The sequence below is a fragment of the Muntiacus reevesi genome, chromosome 22, assembly GCF_963930625.1.
Source record: "Muntiacus reevesi chromosome 22, mMunRee1.1, whole genome shotgun sequence".
In the NCBI taxonomy this organism is placed as follows: Eukaryota; Metazoa; Chordata; class Mammalia; order Artiodactyla; family Cervidae; genus Muntiacus; species Muntiacus reevesi.
Window position 1 is genome coordinate 1342818 of NC_089270.1, and position 24772 is coordinate 1367589.

At 54.3% G+C, this 24772-nt stretch overlaps 1 protein-coding gene across 1 annotated transcript in view; it reads right to left on the bottom strand.

The window, feature by feature from the left end:
• ZFYVE28 (zinc finger FYVE-type containing 28) overlaps positions 1-24772 on the bottom strand; it is a 93202-nt gene that overhangs the window by 38816 nt on the left and 29614 nt on the right. The window contains exons 2-3 of the mRNA XM_065914054.1: positions 9421-9561; positions 1176-1313 (exon numbers count right to left, since the gene is read on the bottom strand). Coding sequence (XP_065770126.1) covers positions 1176-1313; positions 9421-9561 — 279 coding nt within the window. The remainder of the gene's footprint in view (positions 1-1175; positions 1314-9420; positions 9562-24772) is intronic.

The following is a 24772-nucleotide window of genomic DNA, read 5'->3' on the forward strand; positions in this document are numbered from 1 at the left end:
AGACCCCTCCCCGCCTCCCATCCCCGAGACCCCTCCCCGCCTCCCATCCCCGAGACCCCTCCCCGCCTTTCATCCCCGAGACCCCTCCCCGCCTCCCATCCCCGAGACCCCTCCCCGCCTTTCATCCCCGAGACCCCTCCCCGCCTCTCATCCCTGAGACCCCTCCCCGCTACTCTCGCCATCGGCCCCTCCTCTCCGGGCACCTGCTCCCTACTGGTTTCTCTTAGATGCACAGCAATCGCCGCCGTGATAACAGATGCCCTTGGGTTTAGGGCTCCACGAGGTGCCCTCCTGGGCCTGTGACCCCTGTCTCCTACCCCTGGCCCCCACAGAAACCCCGCAGACACCCCACATATACCACCTTCCGGCTCTCGCCCCGGCCCACAGCCCACAGCTGCCCCGGGCTTTCCGAGACCCCCGACCTTTCTAGGATGCAGACACCTCCTGGCCACAAAGCCTCCCTGCCTCGCCTCACGGCCCCTACAGCTGCCCCTGCCCTTGGGACCCACACTGCAGAGGTGAAACCTGAGGCTGGGGGAAGAGACAGCCTGCCTGGGGCCACCCCCACCGTCCGGAGCCGTCCCCAGCGGGGACACCCGAGCCATGTGGCTCGGAGGAGCGGGGTGCGACAGACAGAGATTGGGGAGCAGGCGGGCCCAGGGCCAGCAGCGTGCAGAGAGGCGGGGGCAGGCCAGGAGTCCTGGAGAGCTGGTGTGTAGGGGGGGAACCGCATGTGCTAGCGTCCTGAGAGGGGGCCAGGGAGAGGGCTCCCCATGGACACCGCTGCCCAGAGTGAGGCTGGTCCTGCCTGGGAGGGTCACCTCCCTCCAGAGCCTCAGGCGCCTCCTTGGGAGCTGAAGACCACGATCTGAGGGGCCGTGTGAGTGGTGGTGGGAGTGCGGGCTGGGGTGCAGCTCCCCCGGCCCTGGCAGGAGTGAACAGCCCCGTGGGGGGTCAGTGCCGTCTGAGTATCGGCGTTACTGCAGCAGAGAACCATGTTCACATGTCTGGGGGCTTAAGAACCTCATAGAAATCACATGTGAAACCTCGTGTCTGCATTTGCTTGTGTAGTTTCAGGGGAGCAGGCTCAGCACCGTCTGCCACCCGGGGGAGAGGAGACGCCCTGCATCTGCAGGCGCCCACGGGGGACAGTCACGGAGGACCAGCTGGGCTACCTCGGCGCCGAACCACAGCTGGCCGGCCAGGTTGTCGTGGCGGATCTCCTCGGGGAACTTGACACAGAAGTCCCGCGGGGCTCGGTCCTGGGGGATGCACGCGTCCATGATCTGGTTAATGATGTTCAGCACGTTGTCCTGAAACAGAAGCGGGGACGGCACTAGGACGCAGCTCCAGCGGGCAGCTTGGCAGGACCGCTGGGCAAATCCGAGAAGCAAGCCCTGGTGTTCGGGGAGGTGTCGCAGCCACGCGGCAGCGCCCGGGGGCCTGCGTGGCTCACGCTGCGAGGAGCCCGACCCTCCCAGAAGCACCCAGGGAGGAACACCCGCCTGCCTCCCCTTCCCCACGGCCAGGTGTCTAGGGCGCCCGCCATGAGCACTGGGGCACTTCTCGCATCAGTCCCCACAGGCACAGTGCGGCGCCCTCTGCGACGGCCGAACCTCCCCCTGCAGACCCACCCTCGGCTCCCTGCAGGCTCGGCCACGGGGACCGCCCCAAACATCTCTCTGAACGCCTGTGCACACATTTCTGAGGACAGAGCTAGAGAAACGGAATTCCTGGGTGGACAGATGGTGGGTAGGTGCCCAATATGCTCATGGAGAAGAGTGGAGAAATAACTCCAGAAAGAATGAAGGGATGGAGCCAAAGAGAAAACAACGCCCAGTTGGGGGTGTGACTGGTGATGGAAGTAAAGTCCGATGCTGTAAAGAGCAATATGGCATAGGAACCTGAAATGTGAGGTCCATGAATCAAGGCAAATTAGAAGTAATCAAGCAGGAGATAGAGTGAACATAGACATTTTAGACATCAGTGAACTAAAATGGACTGGAGTGGGTGAGTTTAACTCAGATGACCATTATATCTACTACTGTAGGCAGGAATCCCTTAGAAGAAATGGAGTAGTCCTCACAGTCAACAAAAGAGTCCAAAATACATTACTTGGATGCAACCTCAAAAACAAAAGAGTGATTTCTGTTCGTTTCCAAGGCAAACCATTCAATATCACAGTAATCCATGTCTGTGGCCCAACCACTACTGCCAAAGAAGCTGAAGTTGAACATGTCTATGAGGACCTACAAGATCTTCTAGAACTAACACCAAAAAAAGGTGTCCTTATCATCACAGGGGATTGGAATGCAAAAGTAGGAAGTCAAGAGATACCTGGAGTAACAGGCAAGTTTGGCCTTGGAGTACAGAATGAAGCAGGGCAAAGGCTAACAGAGTTTTGTCAAGAAAATGCACTGGTCATAGCAAACACCCTCTTCCAACAACACAAGAGACAACTCTACACATGGACATCACCAGATGGTCAATACCAAAATTGACTATATTGATTGATTGATTGACAAATTGATTATATTCTTTGCAGGGGAAGATGGAGAAGCTCTATACAGTCAGCAAAAACAAGACCAGGAGCTGACGGTGGCTCAGATCATGAAGTCCTTATTGCCAAATTCAGACTTAAATTGAAGAAAGTTGGGAAAACCACTAGACTGTTCAGGTATGACCTAAATAAAATCCCTTACAATTATGCACTGGAAGTGACAAATAGATTCAAGGGATTAGATCTGATAAAGTGCCTGAAGAACTACGGACGGAGATTTGTGACATAGTATAGGAGGCAGTGATCAAAACCTTCCCCAAGAAAAAGAAATGCAAAAATACAAAATGGCTGTCTGAGGAGACCTTACAAATAGCTGTGAAAAGAAGAGAAGCGAAAGGCAAAGGAGAAAAAGGAAGATATACCCATCTGAATGCAGAGTTTCAAAGAATAGCAAGGAGAGATGACAAAGCCTTCCTCAGTGATCAATGCAAAGAAATAGAGGGAAACACCAGAATGGGGAAGACTAGAGACGAGAAGGACTTGGATTTTCTCTTCAAGAAAACTAGAGATACCAAGGGAACATTTCATGCAAAAGTGAAAGTGAAAGTCACTCAGTTGTGTCTGACTCTTTGTGACCGCATGGACTGTACAGTCCACAGGATCCTCCAGGCCAGAATCCTGGAGTGGGTCGCCTTTTCCTTCTCCAGGGGATCTTCCCAACCCAGGGATCGAACCCACGTCTCCCTCACTGCAGGCGTATTCTTTACCAGCTGAGCCACAGGGGAAGCCCAAGAATACTGGAGCGGGTAGCCTATCTCTTCTCCAGTGGATCTTCCTGACCCAGGAATCAAACCGGGGTCTCCTGCATTTCAGGCAAGTTCTTTACCAACTGAGGTATCAGGGAAGCATATGGGCACAATAAAGGACAGAAATGGTATAGACCTAACAGAAGCAACAAATGTTAAGAAGAGGTGGCAAGAATACACAGAAATACTATACAGAAAAGATCTTAATGACCCAGGTAACCACGATGGTGTGATCACTCACCTCGAGTCAAACATCCTGGAATGCGGAGCCAAGTGAGCCTTAGGAAGCATCACTATGAACAAAGCTAGTGGAGGTGATGGAATCCCAGCTCAGCTATTTCAAGTCCTAAAAGATGACGCTGTGAAAGTGCTGCACTCAATATGCCAGCAAATTTGGAAAACTCAGCTGCAGCCACAGGACTGGAAAATCTCAGTTTTCATTCCAATCCCAAAGAAAGGCAATACCAAAGAATGTTCAAACTACCGCACAATTGCACTCATCTGCTCAAAATTCTCCAAGCAAGGTTTCAACAGTACATGAACCATGAACTTTCGGATGTTCAAGCTGGATTTAGAAACGGCAGAGGAACCAGAGATCACATTGCCAACATTCATTTGATTATAGAAAAAGCAAGAAAATTCCAGAAAAACATCTACTTCTGCTTCATTGATTACGCCAAAGCCTTTGACTGTGTAGATCACAACAAACTGTGGAAAATTCTTAAAAGAGATGGGAATACCAGACCACCTGACCTGCCTCCTGAGAAGAATCTGTATGCAAGTCAAGAAGCAAGAGTTAGAACCGGACATGGAACAACAGACTGGTTCAAAATTGGGAAAGGAGTATGTCAAGGCTGTGTATTGTCACCCTGCTTATTTAACTTAAATGCAGAGTACATCATGACAAACGCTGGGCTGGATGAAGCACAAGCTGGAATCAAGACTGCCGGGAGAAATATCAATAACCTCAGATACACAGATGATACCACCCTTATGGCAGAAAGTGAAGAAGAACTAAAAAGCCTCTTGATTAAAGTGAAAGAGGAGAGTGAAAAAGTTGACTTAAAGCTCAACATTCAAAAAACTAAGATCATGGCATCTGGTCCCATCACCTCATGGCAAACAATGGAGAAACAACGGAAACACTGACAGACTTCATTTTCTTGGGCTCCAAAATCACTGCAGATGGTGACTGCTGCCATGGAATTAAATGAAACTTGCTCCTTGGAAGGAAAGTTATGACCAACCTAGGTAACATATTAAAAAGCAGAGACATTACTTTGCCAACAAAGGCCCATCTAGTCCAAGCTATGGTTTTTCCAGTAGTCATGTATGGATGTGAGAGTTGGACTATAAAGAAAGCTGAACACCAAAGAATTGATGCTTTTGAACTGTGGTGTTGGAGAAGACTCTTGAGAATTCCTCAGACTGCAAGGAGATCCAACCAGTCCATCCTAAAGGAGATCAGTCCTGAATGTTCATTGGAAGGACTGATGCTGAAGCTGATACTCCAATACTTTGGCCACCTGATTCGAAGAACGGACTCCTTGGAAAAGACCATAATGCTGGGTAAGATTGAAGGTGGGAGGAGAAGGGGATGACAGAGGGTGAGATGGTTAGATGGCATCACTGACTCGATGGACATGAGTTTGAACAAGCTCTGGAAGTTGGTGATGGACAGGGAGGCCTGGCGTGCTGCAGTCCATGGGGTTGCAAAGAGTCAGACACAATTGAGCAACTGAACTGAACTGGGTGGACAGACGCTCTAGAAGCCGATCTTCAACACCCACTCTCTGTGCCGCTTTGACTGACATTCTCAGCCTGTGTCATCCTGGGCTCGATGGCAACACGGTCAGGCAAGACCTGCTGTCGGACGGACGTCACTAAGGGCTGACCTGTAAGCCCGGCCTCCTCAAAGCTGCTTCACTGAACCTTAGATGCCACCCCACTCTTTTCTCAAAATGTCCTGTTCTGGAAACATGTACCATTCATTCAGTAGAATTACAAGAATGTTGAAAATTTCGTTTCTTTGTGGTTTGTTAAGGCTGAGATGAATGCACATCCATCCCAGGAACTGGGAACTAGGAATGCGGAGGGGCGGGGAGGGGCGGGGAGTGTCCTTGGAACAGAGGCTGCCGGTGGCACGGCCTCTCCCTGCTCTTGTCCCCACGGGCTTCCTTCCGTCAGCTGGGCCCGCCCGCGTACGTCACTCTGCACGCTGCTGCTGTTGCTTACTGTTGGGACACACTACTGTGACTTCCCAGAAGTCCAGCTTGTGACGGGGAGCCACGTAAGATCTCAGCGCACGCACCATCCTTTCAACTCCCTGTTTCCGCCTCTGCTGGACGCTTACGACACTTCTAATTTTCCACGAATAATGCAGTCACCATGCGGTGCCTGATGCTGAACTTCGGGCTGGCCCCTCAGAAGCCATATGCCTAGAGGCAGCGTGACAAAGCCAAGCGTGAACTGCAGTTAAAGGCTCTGATCCCATTCTGCCAAATTGCTTTCCAGAGAGACCGCACTCGTTGACACTCTCACCCTGGGCAATTTTGTCTCAACGGCCCTCCCTTCCTCTGAGGCTTGAGCTTCGTTTTTCTCAGGCAGTAGATGTGAGCAGGAAGCGCGACTTTCTAATGCACACAGGTGATGCCCTAAACTCTGAAGGAAATTCTGCACCATAAGAAGAACTGCACAAAACATGAAAATAAAATCCAACCATCACTGAGCAGTCTTACTGTCAGTTCTTTTTAAAAGATTTTCTGGGTGGGCAGGTCCCTTTCTCACAATTCAACAAACTAACAAAAAACTAATGTCAAAACCACCAGCAAGTGCCCAGGAAACAGTGGAGGCTACTGAGGGCCAGGGAGCCAAGCCTTGCCCAACGTCGTGTGGCCTTTTGGTGGTGATGCTCCCCACCGCCCAGCCCAGGACCGGAGCTGCCTGAGGATGCCCCAGTAAATATCTGCCGAGGGACCCAGGGACACCGACCGGTCCCCAGAGCTGGAGCCGTGCTGAACACACAGTGTCCCTCGTGGGATCTTTACTGGGACGTCCGATTCCAGCCAAGATGGAGTGACAGGAATGAAAACTACCTCCTCAAATGATAAATATGGAAACAAGACAAGGATTCTCCAGACACTGGACCTCAGGCAATGCATGACCCCAGCGAGAAGAAAAACAGATGAGGCGGGAGCTGTGACCGCCCAGCTCACTGCCTGGAGGGAATTCTCGGGTCCCGGCACAGACAGAGGGGACCATGCGGGACCCAGCAAATGCCCTGGCTGAAGAGACAGAACCGAGAGTCTGGGGAGGCCAAGGCCACCAGAATCCAGAGGATAGAGTAGTGGAGATGAGCGGGCTGCCCGGGGAGACAGCGCGGGGAGGCCCCTGAGTGCCCAGCTGGGCACAGGGCCCACGGTGTAGAAATGCTCACAGACCACAGGGCACTGAGTCCACAGCCAGGGTACTCAGCAGCAACGCTTCTTAGCCCCAGAGCTCTGATCCTGCGTGACATCTTAAAAAAAAAAGGATCCAACCATTTACAAGTAACCAAACTGTATTACAAAATAACAATAGCTTAACAGGAAAACAAAAATATTCGGCTACCAGCAAGGTAGAAGTCCCAATGCCAGGCAGCCAATAAAAAAATGACCAGACTTGTAAAGAATTAGGAAAATGTGACCCTCAGGCCCCCCCCGGGAAGCAGAACCAGGCTGGGCTGGTGCTGTCCTGCGGGCTCCGCACAGATGCCCCCGCTGAGTGGAGGGCACCTGGTGTGATGGCACCTGGGAAGCCTGTGGTGCCCCAGGCAAGGGGCCAAGCCCCTACCCACCGCTGAGAAAGTCGTGACCTCTGGGCACTTGGTGGGGGGCGTCCACATGCTCTGGGAACTGACGCACAGATGCTGGGAACATCAGGGGCGGGGAAGAAGCCAGCGGGGAAGAGCAAGTGCGTGCCTGCTCAGTCGTGTCCGACTCTGCGGCCTGCTGAACTGCAGCCCGCCAAGCTCCACTGTCCGCGGGATTCTCCAGGCACTAAGACTGCAGTGGGTTGCCATTCCCTCCTGCAGGGGACCTTCCCGACCCAGGGATCGAACCCATGTCCCCTGCATTGGCATACGGATTCCTCACCACTGAGCCCCCTGGACTGGAGACCAGCTAAATCCGGGTGACCCCCCAGGGTGACAGGGCTGTAAAATCAAGGCCACCCAGGGGCCCAGCAGGGCGTGCTGCAGCCAGCCCCTCCGCCAGACCAGCACATTTTATCTCCTGTGTGTCGTGGTCACTCACGGCACCCCCCGGCGCACGGCCTCTGTCCAAACCCCTCCCTGACTGCAGCGGCCTGCGAGACGCCCGCCCCGTCCCCCCAAGCCTGCCTGCCCCCCGTGGCATCATCCGCCTTCTGCAGAGGGGCACCTCTGCGGGTAAGCGCCGCGGAACGAAGGAGGGAATGACCCAGCGGCACTGTGAGAAACAGAACGTGAGACCTCGATGAAAACTAGAAAGGACAAAACGCCTGTTTCGGGAGAGACTTTAGAGATGAGAATCACTTCCCACTGTGACCAGCTGAGCTTCACAGGAATTCACCGCCGCAGGAGCCCCTGACAGCCGCAGGCGCCCCAGTAACAGGCCAGTTACATGTGACCCCACCAAGCATCTCTGAAGGTACGGCTGGCACAGGGAGGCCCACTTCAGCAGCTCTTCCAAGTCCTTTACCTGAGTGGGCACCTGAGTATGGAGCCAGGACCCGGGGGGCCTCAGCCACACTTGGGGCCATGCAGTTGTGCAGAGAGCGGTCCTCCCGGCAGGTCTGACTGCCGTCCTCCGAGAGGCCCACGTGCGGGGCTGGCCCTGGGTTGGCGTCCAGGAGGTGGGGTGTCGGCAGGGCCCCCAGCACCCCCACCGATGGGGGCTCTCTGTGCCTCCCTGCTGTGTCTGCGCTCACACCCTTCTCCCTGGGGCTGGATTGAGTGTCTGCCCAGCAGAGGGGCCCCCGGGCCCGGCCCCCAGTAAGAACCCCGGCTCTGAGTCTGTGACGGGCTTCCCTGGGGACATGTGTCTCTGTGGGTCCGTGTGTGTCCTCGGGACAGGATTCTGGAAGCTGGCGCCCGACTCCCCTGGACCCCAGCCCCGCCCCCACTGGACCTTCTCCCATTGCTGGTTCTGCTTTGCAGCTTCTCTCTGTGATGGATCAGAGCCGAGAGAATAAATGTGCCGAGTCCTACGCGTTCTCCTGCTGGAACCTGGGGTGGCCTTGGGGACCCCGACACAGAGGTTCTCAGGGAGCATGAGACGTGAAAGGTTCTGGTTTTGCCGTGTGAGTGTAAGGTACTTTAACTGATTTTTATGACTTTTGTCCACCTTTTTAAAGTTGCTTCGCCTGCATCCAGTCACAGGGCAGATCTCCCTCTCTGCTTTTCTGCCGAGGCTCTGCAAGGCGCCAGATAAGTTTCAGCCACTCGATCTCTCTGTGTATCATGCAGTGAGCAGGTCCAGGAGGGCTTGGGATCAAAGAGTCCCAGGGAGCAAGTCCCCCCGGCCAGGAGAGCAGGGCCAGGTGGGGAGGAGCAGAGAGCGGCCTCCTCGCCGGCAGGGCTCAGTGAGCTGCAGGGACCAGACAGGTAGGAGACCCTCGTGGCCCCCTGGGCCCTGGCCCCTCCTGAGAGATGACAGAAGAGGATGCACTCCTCCCGTCAGAACCCTGGTGCTTGAAACCCTTGGCAGGATCCTACCCGCCCTGTGATCTCAGACACACACCCAAGCAAGCCCCCACCTCCCTGAGCGGACAGGCGCAGGCTGGTGGGCTGAGAAGGCTCGGGGACTCGGCGAATGACCCACCCCGCTGTCGCTCAGCAGAAGTTGTCCGGCTGGTGAAGCCGTGATTTCTGGGCCGCAGGAATTCCCAGCAGGGCGGTCTGGACCGTGCAGCGGGGAGGTCGCCACCCGCCAGCTTTAGGTCAGCCACCCGCAGGCCCACCCCCTTCTCCGCTGGCCCTCCATCCCCGCCCCCCCCAATACCCCTGGAGGGGGCCCGTGAGCCCGCCCCTTCTCACCAGCTCTGCCCCCCGCCAGCTGGGCTCCCCGCCTCCCTCCGCCCCGCCCCACCCCTCACCTGGCAGGAGCGGAACTGGCTGACCAGCAGCGTGCAGCGCTGGGGGTCTTTCCGCCCGTCCAGGCTGTCCAGCTCGGCGGCCACCTGGCTCAGCTCCTCGTCTGCATGGTAGAACTGCGCCAGCAGCTGTGGGTCCGACCGCTGTGGGGAGAGCGGAGTGAGCGGGCACCTGGGTGTGGCCCCCTCACCCTGATGGGCCCCCGCGTCCCTGCGTGCGTGGGGGGCGGGTGAGCACAGACAGGGGCTGGGGCGTGCTGGCGGCCGAGGACAGTGGACTCACTCTTAGGAAGGAGCTTTACTCCGGAGACTGAGCCGAGGCCATAAAGGCAGTGGCTGAAGGGAGGGCCGGCTCTGCTGCCCAGGCCCCCCAGCCCGCAGCCCAGCTTCCATGATGCCAGGAGGAGTGGGGCTTTGGGGAGGCACACCCTCCTCTCAGAGGCTCAGCTCCCACGGAACCCCCAGGGGGCCCTTCCGACCCGGGGTCTCGATGCGCCTCCGTCCGGCCTGCAGGTCCCCTGCCCGCCCCCAGCTCTAGCCCAGTGGTCACACCGCGTGTCCTGTCCACACACTTCCGGCCACCGCAGACCTCCACGTGGTCTCCCTCCGGCCCTGGGGCCAAGGCCGTGTCCCCTCGATCTGAGTGCAGGGTGAGGACACGTCCACGGGAGGGGGGAACGGCACCCTCGAGCGTGTCTTTACACGAGGGCCCTCCGTGTTCGCAGAGAGACGGGCGCGAAGGTGATAGCAGGTCAGCCCCTGCTCCCTCCTCCTCCCGCCTGGGAGGCAGCCCACCCGTGACTACGCCCTGCAGTCTGCCGAACACAAGGTAACTTATTTTTGTGATTTCTCAGCTCACAGCTCAGCTCATGGAGCCTGAATTTCGCCCCTCCCCCAGGGTCACCCGTTCCCGGATGGATCGTCCTCCGAGCAGGGGTCTTGGATCGTGGGGAGGACCCCCAGGGGACTTTTCACAGGAGATCGGAGATTCACCCCCCGCCCCAATCCCTACCCAGCAAAGGCACCTGAGCACCCACTGCTGAGAATGCAGAACCAGGGCAGGCAGACCCCACCCTGCGGGCCCCCGGCGTCCATGACTCCCGGGTCCCCTCCATGGGCTCCGCTGACTCCCCCAGGATGCCCACAGTGACCCCTCTGTGACGAGAGGGGAACCAGGGTGGGGTCAGCGGCTGGCAGTACATTCTGCCCCCTTCCTTGTGCTGACCGGAAGGAGAGGGGCTGGAAGGCGGCCAGCCGCCTGGACGGTGCCCTCACCACCCTGGCCTCAAGGCCCCCGGGGCCCATCCCTCCATTACGGCCCGTCTGGACCCACTTCCTACCCCGGGGCCTCCTCCTGGTTTCAGAAGCTGGGGGTAGGGAGAGACACCCTTGTCCTCTGACCCCCAGCCAGGGTTTAACCTGGCACCTCCAGGGCGTGGCTGACACCCACATGAGGGAGAAGGCAGAAGGGAGCTGAAGAGGGCCGCCCGCCCAGGGAAAGGCAGGGAAGAAAACGATAGCACAGTATCGGGGGACTCCAACCAGCACCCCCAGACTGGGTGGGCCACACACCTCCGTGACCATGAGCAACAAACATCCTCCAAACTGGCCTCCCCCTCCCTGGGGACACGACCCCGGGCGGAGCGGAACCTGTCGCCTGGGAGTGGAAGGACCAAGATGGACCTTTTGGGCTCATGGCGCTTTGCTTCCAGTACAGCCAAGAGCTTAAGACCAGAGCTACGAGTGTGTTGACCGTCACCAAAAATAGAGAGATGTGTACAACACACACAGGCGCACACGTGCACGCATTGAAGAAATTAGAGAATTCAGAAAAAAATTTTTAAAGCTGGCAACTATCTTTATTTTGTTGAAATACAGAAGGCCTGTGTGATTTTAAAATTTTAGCTATATTCCGAGATAGCTTTCCAGCCCCCTCGGAAGGAATGATTTCCAACAAAGAATCAAAATTCTCCTCTGTGGACTTCCCTGGCGGCCCAGTGGTTAGGCCTCCACGCTTCCAGCAAAGGGGCACGGGTTCGATCCCTGGTCAGGGAACTGAGATCCCACAGGCCGTGACACACAGCCAGAGCTGAAAAGATGGAAAGAGTTCCCGGGGGGCTCAGGGTGCCAAGGTGCAGCTGGAGAATCTTGCCGATGGTGTCAGATCCCCACCAGGAGACCCAGACGCTGTGAAGACGAAACTTCCAGGCAAGGGTCCAGGAAATGAATGAACACAACTTCAGCAATTCAATTTGTGCTGATCAACAGGATCCAAAAGAACATTTTGGTGCCACGTTTCCATTTCTAAGTATGCAGAGGACAAAGCGAACACAGCAATCTCTAGCCTGGCTCATCACTCAGACCTAAATCGGTCCAGCAGGGCAGGGTCACCCTCAGGCCAGCTTGGAGGCGGGACCGCGGACTGCAGGGAGACAGAGAGGAGAGGACAGACGCGCTGCTCTCTGCGACTTGGATCAGCCGGCCTCATTCAACAACGTTTAACATTAAATTTTAAATGAGACTTTCAAATGTCCCTGAGTAAAATGTCCACGGCAAAGAGAATCAATTGATACGGTCAGGAAGAAGTACTCACCCTACCTTGAAATAAAAACCATGAGAGAATAAAATAGAGCCCAGTAAGGATGTCTTTCTGGCACACGATGTCAATATTTTCTCAAAATAAATCCATAGCAGTGACAGTTTTCACTGTTACAGGACAAAAATAAAACTCACGAAGATAGCACTTGGGCGGTTAGATGAGTAGTGAACAAGCAGCCTCCAAGAAGGCAAGAGAAAACACACAAAAACACAGCAGGGACTGAGAAAGTCCGAAGCGCCGAAGCTGGCAATTCAGAACCGGTTCTGTGAAGCTGATGGAATTATCCATCATGCAAACACCTGCTCTGTGATGCGGGCCGGGGGTGTGGGATGCGGACGTGGATGCCCGGGTGTGTGTGAGCTGAGGCCCTGCCCTCAAGTGCCCGTCTGAGCCAGGCGTGTGACGATGCTGGAGGGACCCACGCTTCACGAGGCTGGCCAGCTGGGCTGGGGCAGAACGTGGCGGGAACCATGAGTGCCCCCAGCCCCGGCCAGGGTACCAGGTTTGTCTCAGTAGGTATCACCAGGCCCTTCGGTGAGGTGGCCCGATACCGGCCCAGATGAAGAAAACTCACAGCCAAGCTCACATCAGTGGGCACAGCAGAGCCGGCGGTCAGCCCAGGTCTCACTCTAAGGACCCTCGGGGGTCCGCCTGGGAAAGAGGAGGAGGTTAAGCGTAACCAGGACAGGATCCGTGACTCTTGCTCCCCAAGTAGGAAGCAAACGCGGCAGCAGGAAAACCTTAGGAGGATGCCTGGTCACCGCAGCCAAGCTCCAGGAAGGGGAGGAGGGGAGGAGGCAGATGGCAGGACAGGTGGGCAGGACAGATGGCAGGACAGGCAGCGTGGCCAGGACGGAAAGGACCAGCCCCCTCGTGCCCCCAGTGCAAGCCCGGCGATGGAGAGCAGCCAGCCCCCGCCCCCTGCCTGTCCCCCAGCTGCCCCAGGACAGGAGCTGGGCTCCGAACCCTCGTTCCCAAGATCACACCCCATGGGACCCCCACCACCCTCCCACTGGGCAGAGGAGAGCCTTCCAGATCTCGGTGGCTCCCCAGGTGGTGGACAGGCAGCAGGCAGCTCAGGGGTGAAGGCTGGTGGGGCCAGCCCAGGCCTGGGCCTCTCCTGGACAAGCCCCCCGGCAAAGCCTCAGACCCCGCTCTGCCAAGCCTGAACACAGCGTAGCCAAGAAACCAGAGAAGACCCCGGATCGTGCACAGAGTCTGGTTGCTCCCCGAGCGGGGCCTCCCGGCAGCCTGCTGGCCCTCGGGGTCTAGACTCAGGGAAGCTGCCCAGGCCACACGAGACTGTCAGGGAAACCCACTGACCACGGGCCACCAGGACCGGAAACCCTTCACCGCCTCCAAACAAACACCGAGCCAGGCCCTCCTACGGGTCTCCACCACATCCTTCCGTCCCTGGGGCCTGGGTGTGCTGGGCAGCCGTGACCCTGGTCCTCAAGGCTGGCCTGGTCCACACCAGCACATCAGGGCCTTAGCGCTGACCTGGCTGCATCACCCGTCACCCGTCAGCGGATCGGAGCCCCAGACGGGCACACACTGCTGTCATTCCAAGGTGGCAGCCTTGCCTTTGCTGGATACCCTGCACCCACCTGCACCCAGCTGCCTGTCTTCCCATCCAGGCTCCTCCACCAGGGCCTTGAGGCTGCCCCTCCGGCCACTGCTCACTCTTGGAACCCAGGGACCTGGGGTAAGGTCACCACCAGTACAGCCTGGCCTGCTGCAGTCCCCGGGGTCACAGAGGCGGACACGGCCGAGCGACTGAACAGCAAGAGAACCTTCCTAGGCAGAGCTGACCGCCGACCGCCCTGCGGCAAGCCCAGGCCTGTGCGGCCTCCTAGGTGGTCTGCTGAATGCGTGCCCTGGAAGCTTTCAATTCCGGGACCAGTTTAGACACCCAGCGAGCCGCTTCCCTGCCCCTGCTGGCTCTCCAGGCTGTGGTCCCCCCACCGAGCTGGTCTCAGCTGCCATGAAAGCCACAGCCAGTTCGGAGGGGCAGCGGCCCCGCTGTGGGTCACTCCGGAGGGCAGCCCGCCTCAGGAGAACCCCCGCGGAGGGTCCCTGCCCATGCGGCACAACGAAGGCCCCTGGATAACGCCGACCCCCACCACAGGAGGACCCGCTCCAGAGAAGCAGGCCCCTGCCCTGGAGAAGGCTGGTCTGGTCCCGCGAGGGTGAGGTGGCCCCGTCGGGCTGGACACCCTCCTTCCAGGGTATAACGCTGGGCGTGGGGCCGTGCAACACCCCAGGTGACCACACGGGCCTTGGCTGCGGCACGTGCAGACACGATGCCTGGAGATAGCTGAGCATCTCGAGAAGGGTTTTCAGGAGAATGCATTCTCAGATAAAACTCTCAATCGAGTGTTGTATATATATACAGATGACACGCGGGGAACACTGGTTGCAGGAAATGTAACCGCAGCAGCTGCAGCGGGTCATAAAGCAGCTCTTCCGTAACCGCGGAGGAGAGGAGCCCAGGGTGGCAGCGCCCTGGGGGGCGGAGGGGGGGTCACCGCGGCACCGATCGGAACAAACGGTGACTGACAGCTGGGCTTTCAAACTGCAGGAGAGCTCGTCTTTGAATTTCAATAGGTTTCAGGTTCTTTAAAAAGCATTTTATTTTTAAGACTTATTACCTAGTGAACTTGTTAGCATGCCAATCAATTCTGTTCCCGCTCTGCTAACAGCCGCGGGACACTGTCCCAGAAGTCTCGGGCCTGCGGGGTGACACGGGGCCACGCCCTGCTGCCGGGAAAAGTCCTGCCTGGTTGCTAGCAACCCGGGAAACAGCCGTGGAGAGGCTGCAGTCTTCTCAGCTTCTAGCACGGACGGAAATCCGCTCATGGGAAATGGGAATTTAAACTGCTTATTATGAATTATTTCTCTCCTTCAAAAATGACTTGAGATGAGTTAATTATAACGCACGTGAATTGAACCTATTTGTTTAATCAGAGGAGCAATCAGAGGTCTGGAGCAGGGATCCCGGGTGCTGGGTCACATGGATTACTGCAGGTGCTCACCCAGATCTCGGCCTTGCTGGCCCAGGCCGGAGCCCTCCCCGGGCACAGCCTACTGTCCTGAGCACGTCCCCTGACCCCGGGCTGGGCTGAAGTGGACTGGGAGAGGCCCTTCCCGCCTGGATCCCAGGAACACGCTGGTTGGGGAGGAATCCCCGGGGAGGTCCCCATGGGAGCACCTAAGCGACAGGATGTCAGCAGGAGCCAGCACTGAGGGGGCCCCTGGTGAACCAGAAGGGGGAGCACACCGCTCCAGACCACCCCCTGAAGGACTCAAGGACTTGGGAACCCAGGGTGGCTGCGGTGTCCCAGCACAGACCCTCTGACCCTGGCCTCACCCGGGGCCGCTCGGAAGAGCCCTGCCACCCCTTCTCCAGAGAGCATGAACTTGGCTTCTAGAAACAGTTTTACTGAGACATGACTCACCTCCCATAACATCCACCTGATTAAAGTATGCAATGCCGGGGTTTAGTGTATTCACAGAGCATCCACCATCACCAGGAACCAAAGTTAGAATCTTTTCATTGCCCCCAAAGAAGCCTCACCCCCATTCCTAGCGGTCCCTCTTAATCCACCATGTGTATGGATGCGCCTGTTCTGGGCATTTAACTAAAGGCAATCATATAAGCTGTGGTCTTTCACATCTGGCTTCTTTTCACTTAGCGTGTGTGTAAGGTTACTCTATGTAGTAGCACGTGTCAGCACTTCATTTCTTTTTGTGGCTGAACTGGAAAAGGTCAGTTTTCATTCCAATCCCTAAGAAAGGCAACGCCAAAGAGTACTCAAACTGCTGCACAATTGCACTCATCTCACACGCTAGTAAAGTAATGCTCAAAATTCTCCAAGCCAGGCTTCAATAATACGTGAACCGTCAACTTCCAGATGTTCAAGCTGGTTTTAGAAAAGGCAGAGGAACCAGAGATCAAATTGCCAACATCCACTGGATCATCGAAAAAGCAAGAGAGTTCGAGAAAAACATCTATTTCTGCTTTTTTAACTATGCCAAAGCCTTTGACTGTGTGGATCACAGTAAACTGTGGAAAATTCTGAAAGATGGGAATACCAGACCACCTTATCTGCCTCTTGAGAAACCTGTATGCAGATCAGGAAGCAACAGTTAGAACTGGACATGGAACAACAGACTGGTTCCAAATAGGAAAAGGAGTACGTCAAGGCTGTATATTGTCACCCTGCTTATTTAATGTATATGCAGAGTACATCATGAGAAATGCCAGACTGGATGAAGCACAAGCTGGAATCAAGATTGCCGGGAGAAATATCAATAACCTCAGATATGCAGATGACACCACCCTTGTGGCAGAAAGTGAAGAGGAACTAAAGAGCCTCTTAATGAAAGTGAAAGAGGAGAGTGAAAAAGTTGGCTTAAAGCTCAACATTCAGAAAACTAAGATCATGGCATCTGGTCCCATCACTTCATGGCAAATAGATGGGGAAACAGTGGAAACAGTGGCTGACTTTATTTTGGGGGATCCAAAATCACTGCAGATGGTGACTGCAGGCATGAAATTAAAAGACGCTTACTCCTTGGAAGGAAAGTTATGACCAACCTAGACAGCATATTAAAAAGCACAGACATTACTTTGCCAACAAAGGTCCATCTACTCAAGGCTATGGTTTTTCCAGTGGTCATGTATGGATGCAAGAGTTGGACTATAAAGCAAGCTGAGCACGGAAGAATTGATGCTTTTGAACTGTGGTGTTGGAGAAGATTCTTGAGAGTCCCTTGGACTGCAAGGAGCTCCAACCAGTCCATTCTGAAGGAGATCAGCCCTGGGTGTTCATAGAAGGAGTGATGTTGAAGCTGAAACTCTAATACTTTGGCCATCTGATGCAAAGAGCTTACTCACTGGAAAAGACCCTGATGCTGGGAAAAACTGAAGGAGGGAGGGGAAGGGGATGACAGAGGATGAGATGACTGGATGGCATCACTGACTCAATGGACTTGAGTCTGAGTAAACTCTGGGAGTTTGTGATGGACAGGGAGGCCTGGTGTGCTGCAGTCCATGGGGTCTCAAAGAATTGGACACAACTGAGCGACTGAACTGAGCGACTGAATATTCCACCATGTGGATGGACCACATTTTGTTAATCCATTCATCAGTTGATGGACATCTGAGTTGTTTCTACCTTGGCCATTATGAATAATGCTGCTACAAACAGGTTTTTATGTGGATATGTTTTCAGCTCTTTTCAGAATAAACCAAAGTGGAATTCCATACAGTGCCAGTCATACAGTGACTATGTTAAATTTTTTGAAAATCTGATTATCTTCCAGACTGGTTGCACCATTTAACAAGATGTAAGAGCAAAGTTGCCATATAAAGTTAACATACAGAAGCCTATTGTGTTGCTATACACTAACAAGGAACTACCAGAAAGAAACTAAGAAAACAATCCCATTTACAATCGCATCAAAAGGAATACAGAGAAGGCAATGGCAACCCGCTCCGGTAATCTTGCCTGGGAAATCCCATGAATGGTAGGCTACAGTCCATGGGGTCGTGAAGAGTCAGACACGACTGAGCGACTTCACTTTCACTTCTCACTTTCATACACTGGAGAAGGAAATGGCAACCCACTCCAGTATTCTAGCCTGGAGAACCCCAGGGACGGGAGCCTGGTGGGCTGCCATCTATGGGGTCACACAGAGTCGGACATGACTGACGCGACTTAGCAGCAGCAGCAGCAAAAAGAATAAAATACCTAGGCATAAATTTAACTAAGGAGGTAAAAGACCTGTACTCAGAAATCTATCAGACACTAATGAAAGAAACTGAAGGTAACACAAACAGATGGAAATCCATGTTCATAGATTGAAAGAATTAATACTGTAAAAATGACCATACTACCCAAGGCAATCTACAGATTCAATACAATCCCTATCAAAGTATCAACAGCATTTTTCACAGAACTACAACAAATGATTCTAAAATTTGTATAGAAACACAAAGACCCTGAATAGCAAAACCATCTTGAGAAAGAAGAAAAAAAATTAGGTCTCATGCATCCTAATTTCAAACTATACTGCAAAGTTATACTAATCAAAATAGCATTGTCCTGGCACAAAACCAGGCACACAGATCAATGGAACATACTAGAGAACCCAGAAATGAACCCATACTTATATGGGGAATTGATCTATGATAAGGGAGGCAAGTCAGCCTCTTCAGTAAATGGTGTTGGGAGAACTTGATAGCTGCATGCAAAAGAACTGCACTATGCTCTCATACCATCTACAGAAATAATTCAAAATGTACTAAAGACTTAAATGTAAGACCTGAACCCATGAAACTTCTAAAAGAAAACATTGGCAGGATGCTCTTTGACACTGGTCTTAGGGATATATATATATTTTTTTATTTGTCTCCTCGAGCAAGGGAAAGAAAAGTAAATATAAACAGATGAGACAGCATCAAACTAAAGTGCATCTATACAATGAAGAAACTTATCGATAAAATGAAAAGGCCACTTACAGAATGAGAGAAGACATTTGCAAGTGATAATCTGATAAGGGGAGAGTATCCAAAATATACCAAGGACTCATACAACTCAACATAAAAAAACAACTGAAAAATGGACAGAGGATCTGAACAGACATTTTTCCAAAAAGGAAATGCAGGCGGCCAATAGGCACATGAAAAGATGCTCAACATCCGGAACTATGAAGGAAATGCGAGTCACAACATCAGTGAGATACCACCTCACACCTGTCAGAATGGTCTTCATCAAAAAGAGTACACAAAGGACTTCCCTGACGGTCCAGTGACTAAGGCTCCGCACTCCCAATGCTGGGGGCCCGGGTTTGATCTCTGGTCAGGGAACTAGAACCCACATGCTGCAACTAAGATATGGCACAGCCAAATAAATAAATATTAAAAAAAAAAAAAAAAAAAAGAATACACATAACAAATGTTAGCAAGAGTGTGGAGAAAAGGGAACCCTCGTGTGTTTTCATGGAAATGTAAATCGGTGCAGACACGATAGAGAACAGTATGAAGGTTCCTCAAAAAGCTAAGAATGAAACTGCCACCTGATGCAGTTATCCCACCTCTGGGAGTCTGTCTGAAGAACGTGGAAACACTAATCGAAAGGGATATCTGCACCTCCACGTTCATCACAGCACTGTTTACAACAGCCAAGATACAGCGCCAACCTAAGTGCCGATGCACAGATGAGTGATGAAGATGTTGCAGGCATGCGCAACAACATGCACTCGGCCATCAGAAGGACGGCATCTTGCCATCTGTGACGATATGGATGGGCCTAGAGGGTATTATGCTTCGTGAGGTTAAGTCAGACGGAGAAGAGACAAATACTGCATGATTTCATTTCAACGTGGAATCTAAAAAACATAACAAGTGAACGAACGTAACAAAACAGAAACAGAGATATAGATTACAGAAAACAGATGGTTTCCAAAGGGAAGAGGGGTGAGGAGAGGAGAGAAAAAGCAGGGGCAACGCAGAGGGACAAGTTTCAGCAGAAGATTAACCAGCCGCGGGTATGAAATGCACAGCGTGGGGAACAGTAACTGTGTCGTATCTTTATACGGGGATACACCCACCCACGTCTACCCACCTCACCCCACCTCACCCCTCCCCACGCAACTAGACTCATCCTGGTGATCCTTCTGAATTGTCAAATCACCATGTTGTGTAACAGGAACTGAAATAGTGTTGTAGACCAATTGTACTTCAGAAACAAACAGACGGAGGGGGACTTCCCTAGTGATCCGGGGGCTGGAACTCTGTGCTGCCAAAGCAGGGGGCTCAGGTTTGATCCCCAGTCAGGGAACTAGAACTCACCTGCTACTACAAAGAGTTCACAGACCACCACCTAAGACCCAGCACAGCCAAATAAATGTATTTTTAAAAAAAGGCTTCCAGTGTATATGCTTTAAAACAAACACACTCACAGAAAAAGAGATAAGACTTGTGTTAGCAGAGATAGGGATGGCAGAGGGGGAACTGGATGAAGGTGGTCACAAGATACAAACTTCTCACTGTAAGAAAAAGAAGCACTAGCGATATGATGTACAACATGATAAATAAACACTTTTTAAGTCGCTCACTCGTGTCCGACTCTTTGCAACCCCACAGACTGCAGCACGCCAGGCCTCCCTGTCCATCACCATCTCCCGGAATTTGCTCAAACTCATGTCCATTGAGTCAATGATGCCATCCAACCATCTCATCCTCTGTTGGCCCCTTCTCTTCTTGTCCTCAATCTTTCCCAGAAACGGGCTTTTCCAGTGAGTTGACTCTTTGCATCAGGTGACCAAAGTTTTGGAGCTTCAGCTTCAGCATCAGTCCTTCCAATGAATATTCAGGGTTCATTTCCTTTAGGATGGACTGGATTGATTTCCTTGCAGTCCAAGGGACTCTCAGAAGTCTTCTCCAACACCACAGTTGGAAAGCATCAATTCTTCAATGCTCAGCCTTCTTTATTGTTGAACTCTCCGTACATGACTACTGGAAAAACCACAGCTTAGGGACCTTTGTCATCAAAGTGATGTCTCTGCTGTTTAATATGCTGTCTAGGTTGGTCATAGCTTTTCTTCCAAGGAGCAAGCGTCTTTTAATTTTGTGGCTGCAGTCACCATCTGCAGTGATCCTGGAGCACAAGAAAATAAAGTCTGTCACTGTTTCCACTTTTCCCCATCTATTTGCCATGAAGTGATGAGACCGGATGCCATGATCTTAGATTTTGGCCAGCTTTTTCACTCTCCTCTTTCACTTTCATCAAGAGACTCTTTAGTTCCTGAGAGCTAAATGGATGTTCAGTGAGCTGACTGTGATAACCATTTCGTGACGTATGGGAGTCACATCCTCGTGCTGTACCCCTAAAGCTGACACATGTCAATCACACCTCGTGATACAGAGCTGCATGTCCATCACGTCAATAAAACTGCTCACGGAGCAGCAGCGCTGGAGGTCCGATTTCTCCACGTCCTCCCCACCCCATGCTGCCATCTGGCTTCCTGACTCTAGCTGTCCCGGGGGGTGTGAAGTGATGTCTCGTGTGGCCTTGCGTCTCCCTGGTGACCGACGCCGTGGCGCGCCCTCCGTCCGCTCCTGTCTGTCTGTGAGTCTTGTTTGCTCCCGTCATCTGTCTGCACGTGAGTGGAGGTGCTGAGGGCTCTCGAGACTGACCACACCTGCTCACTCACAGTCACATAGGCAAACGCACAGTCTACACGGAGCCTTCCGCGGGGGGAACACGGGTCCGCTCTGCGGCGGCCACGTGACCCCACCAAAGCTGCGGGCAGGTGAGGATGGGCAGCCTGGCAGTTCCATCAGGATCAGGATCCAACTTGCTGTACTGAGGGGCTTCCTGGTGGCTCAGATGGTAACGAATCTGCCTGCAGTGCAGGAGACATGGGTTCGATCCCTGGGTTGGGAAGACCCCTGGAGAAGGAAGTGGCTACCCACTCCAGTATTCTGGCCTGGAGAATCCCATGGACAGAGGAGCCAGGGGCGGGGCGTGGCTACAGTTCATGGGGTCACAAAGAGTCAACACAACTGAGTAGACTAACAATAAAGGATCTGCCTGCAATGCAGGAGACCCGAGGTTGATCCCTGGGTCGGGAAGATGTCCCGGAGAAGGGAATAAGGGAGTGGCTGCCCACTCCAGTATTCTTGCCTGGAGAATTCCATGGACGGAGGAGCCTGTCGGGCTACAGTCCGTGGGGTCGCAAAGAGACAGACACACTGGGTGACCGACACTTTGAGGAAAGGGGCCTTAGCAGATGGAAGGTAGGGCAGGGCCTTGGAATGGGGCCATCCAGGATGACCGAACGGCCCTGCCTGCAATGACAAGTGTTCTGACAAGGGGAGGGGACTCACACACAGAGGAGAGGCCACGGGGGAGAGAGGCGGAGACGGCAGTGAAGCGTCTGCAGGCCCTGGGGCACCTGGAGCCCCCAGAACCAGGGGAGACAAGGACCAGACTCCCTCTCACAGCCTGCAGGAGGGACCAGCCCTCCTGACAGTTCACATCCCGGCTGGGGGCGCCCTGAACCACGAAAGGCTACCTTCCTGCTAATCCCAGCCACCTACTTTGTGGGCACGGCAGCCATGGGACGGGAAAGAAGCGTCCCCACGCCCACCCTGACCACCCAGACGCACCTCGGCACAGGTAGGGAGAAGGGGGTCCCCATGAGCCCCGCTTCTCTCCACAGACTCAGTCCACGCAGAACTCCCCAAGCGCTGCTCGCCCAGGCCCTGCTGGACACACCGAGGCCTCCTGGGTCCCGCAGAGCCGGCCGGGCTGCAGACGGGGTGTCCAGGGTCACGTGCCCCGGGTCACGCGTGGGGGCGGTGCGTTTTCCCACGTGCCCCTCACCCCGGTGCCTCGGAGAACAGACATCGCCCCGGGTCCTGGACCCTTCCCGCAAGCCTTCCGTCTCTGCGGGGGACGCACCCGCAGGATGGAGGCGCCCGGGCCCAGAGATGCAGCTGAGCCAGAGGGAGGCGGGGGGCCCTGCTGAGCGCTCGCCCGAGATCCCGCCGTCTGCTCAGGGCGGCGAGGCTGTCCCTGCTCCCTCCCGGCTTGCGGCTCTGAGGGCCTCCCTCTGACGGCCTGTGGCCCTGCAGGACCGGAGTCTGTCCCTCTGACCTCTCTGGGTGGCACAGAGAGCTCCGGGTGCTTCCTCAGGAGGATGCGGGGCCCGCTCTCCACCGAAGCAGCCACAGGGGTCTTCTGCGGACACGGGGGAAGGCGTTCACAACCCAGATTCTGAGTCTGGCTCTTCTTGGTCAGACCTCTGAGGTTTTGGATCCCACTTCTTATGGGGAAGCAGCGTAGGGGGGCGACTTGGAGCTGGAGCGGGGGAGGTTTGATCTAGGGTGCTGGGGGGGACGGGCAGAGGGAGGCCGGCTCGGGCCTCCGGGCCACTCGAGGACTCCCGGCGCCCACACCCGGCTCCCCGGGCAGTCTCCTTCTGTAATGTGCTTGCGGCTCGGTTTAGCAAATAATGCAAATAAAACTTAGAGGCACTTGACTCACAGGCTGCTCGTCACTAGAGGCACGGATCACAGACAACAAGCTCTCCCCATCTTTAAAAATAGCCATCCTGACAGAACACCTGTTCTCACCAACACGCTGTTTCACCAGAAGGTAAAAATTATCTGCAGAGGAGTCCAGCAAGGGCCTCTGTTTGGCTTTTATGCATTTTTACAGGATGTTCTGACATATGGCAGAAGAGAAGCAACTGGGAGTCTGCTAAAAAAAACCCCAAAAAACAAGGATGGGGTCGGTGGGGAAACAGTTCAGATGCAGATTCTCAGGTCAGGGTAAAACTACACACACACATCCACAAACACACACTGCACCCCCCCACACACACATACACAGACACACAAACGTGCGCACACACACACACTAGAAAGACTCCCTTCAGCAACAGTGGACAGATAATTAAAGCTTTTCACATGGACCCCCAACAGTGGCAAAAGCTGAGCAGCCCTGAGCTCCTGCTCTGGGCCCTCCCGTGTGCCCACCCCACCTCCCCCGAGGGGACCAGACCCGCCCAGCCCTGGCGGGGCGGATCCTAAGTGCGAGGCCATCTGAAAGGCAGGCGGGGCAGAGCCTCTGGAACAAGACATCAGCCCACGTCCACCTGAGCGCTCAGGTGGGAAGGCGGCAAAGTCCGGAGGGGGGGAACGGGGCTGTCCAGAGCAGGACAGGGAGGAGTCCCTTCGTCCTTGGATGCCTGGAGCGCGCCCCCCAGGACAGACTCAGTGTCACAAGGCGGCCTCCCTTCCCCGACCTGCTTACACTCTCCCTGTAAATGCTGCACCTGGAGATTCTGTGTTCAGCACCCAGTCAGGGCCCGCCCACGCGGGTGTGTCGGTGAGGGAGGGATGGTGTCAGTGAGGGAGGGATGGTCTGGGCTGTTACAGTGCCTGGGGATGCCCCAGAACGGCGAGTCCAGAAATACAGACCCACACAGACATGGCCGAAGATCAGCAAAAAATCGCGGTGGAGGAAGAAGCGTCTTGTCCGCAGGCAGAGCTGGAACAACTGGACAGCTGCGCGCAGAGCAACGGTCCGCAGACCTTACTCATCACACGCAGAACCATCGGCCCCAAACAGGAAATCCGTGACCGTGGGCTTAGCAACGCTTTCTTAAGTAGTTCACGGAGACCGTGAACTATAAAACAGACAAACAAACAAATACCCTGGGTTTCACCAACATTCTAAAGTTTATTCTTCAAAAGATCCTGTTAAGAAAATGAAAAGTCTAGCCACGGACTTGGAGACAATATTTGTCAAACACATATATTTCGGAGGAAACATAGAACTCTCACATTTCAGTCTGAAGACAACTGGATTTTAAAATGAGCAAAAGAGTTGGACACTGAACTAAAGAAGACCTACCCGAAAAGACACTCAACACGTGGTCACTGGGAAAGAACAAATTCAGGCCGCAGTGACCCACCACCTCACGCCTGCCGGGATGGCTGAAGTTCAGAAACTCACCATCCAAGTGCCGGCGGTGGTGCAGAGCAACTAGAACCTCACGCGGCTGGAGGGGGTGCAAAGTGGTCCAACCTTCGGAAGACAGTTTGGCAGGTTCTCAAAGAGTTAAACATTCGCTGACCAGAGGAACCAGCCATTCTGTGCCCAGCAGTCCCAGGAGACGCGAAAGCCCCCGCCCACACACAGACTTGTGCACACGCGTTCAGGACGGCTTCCTCTG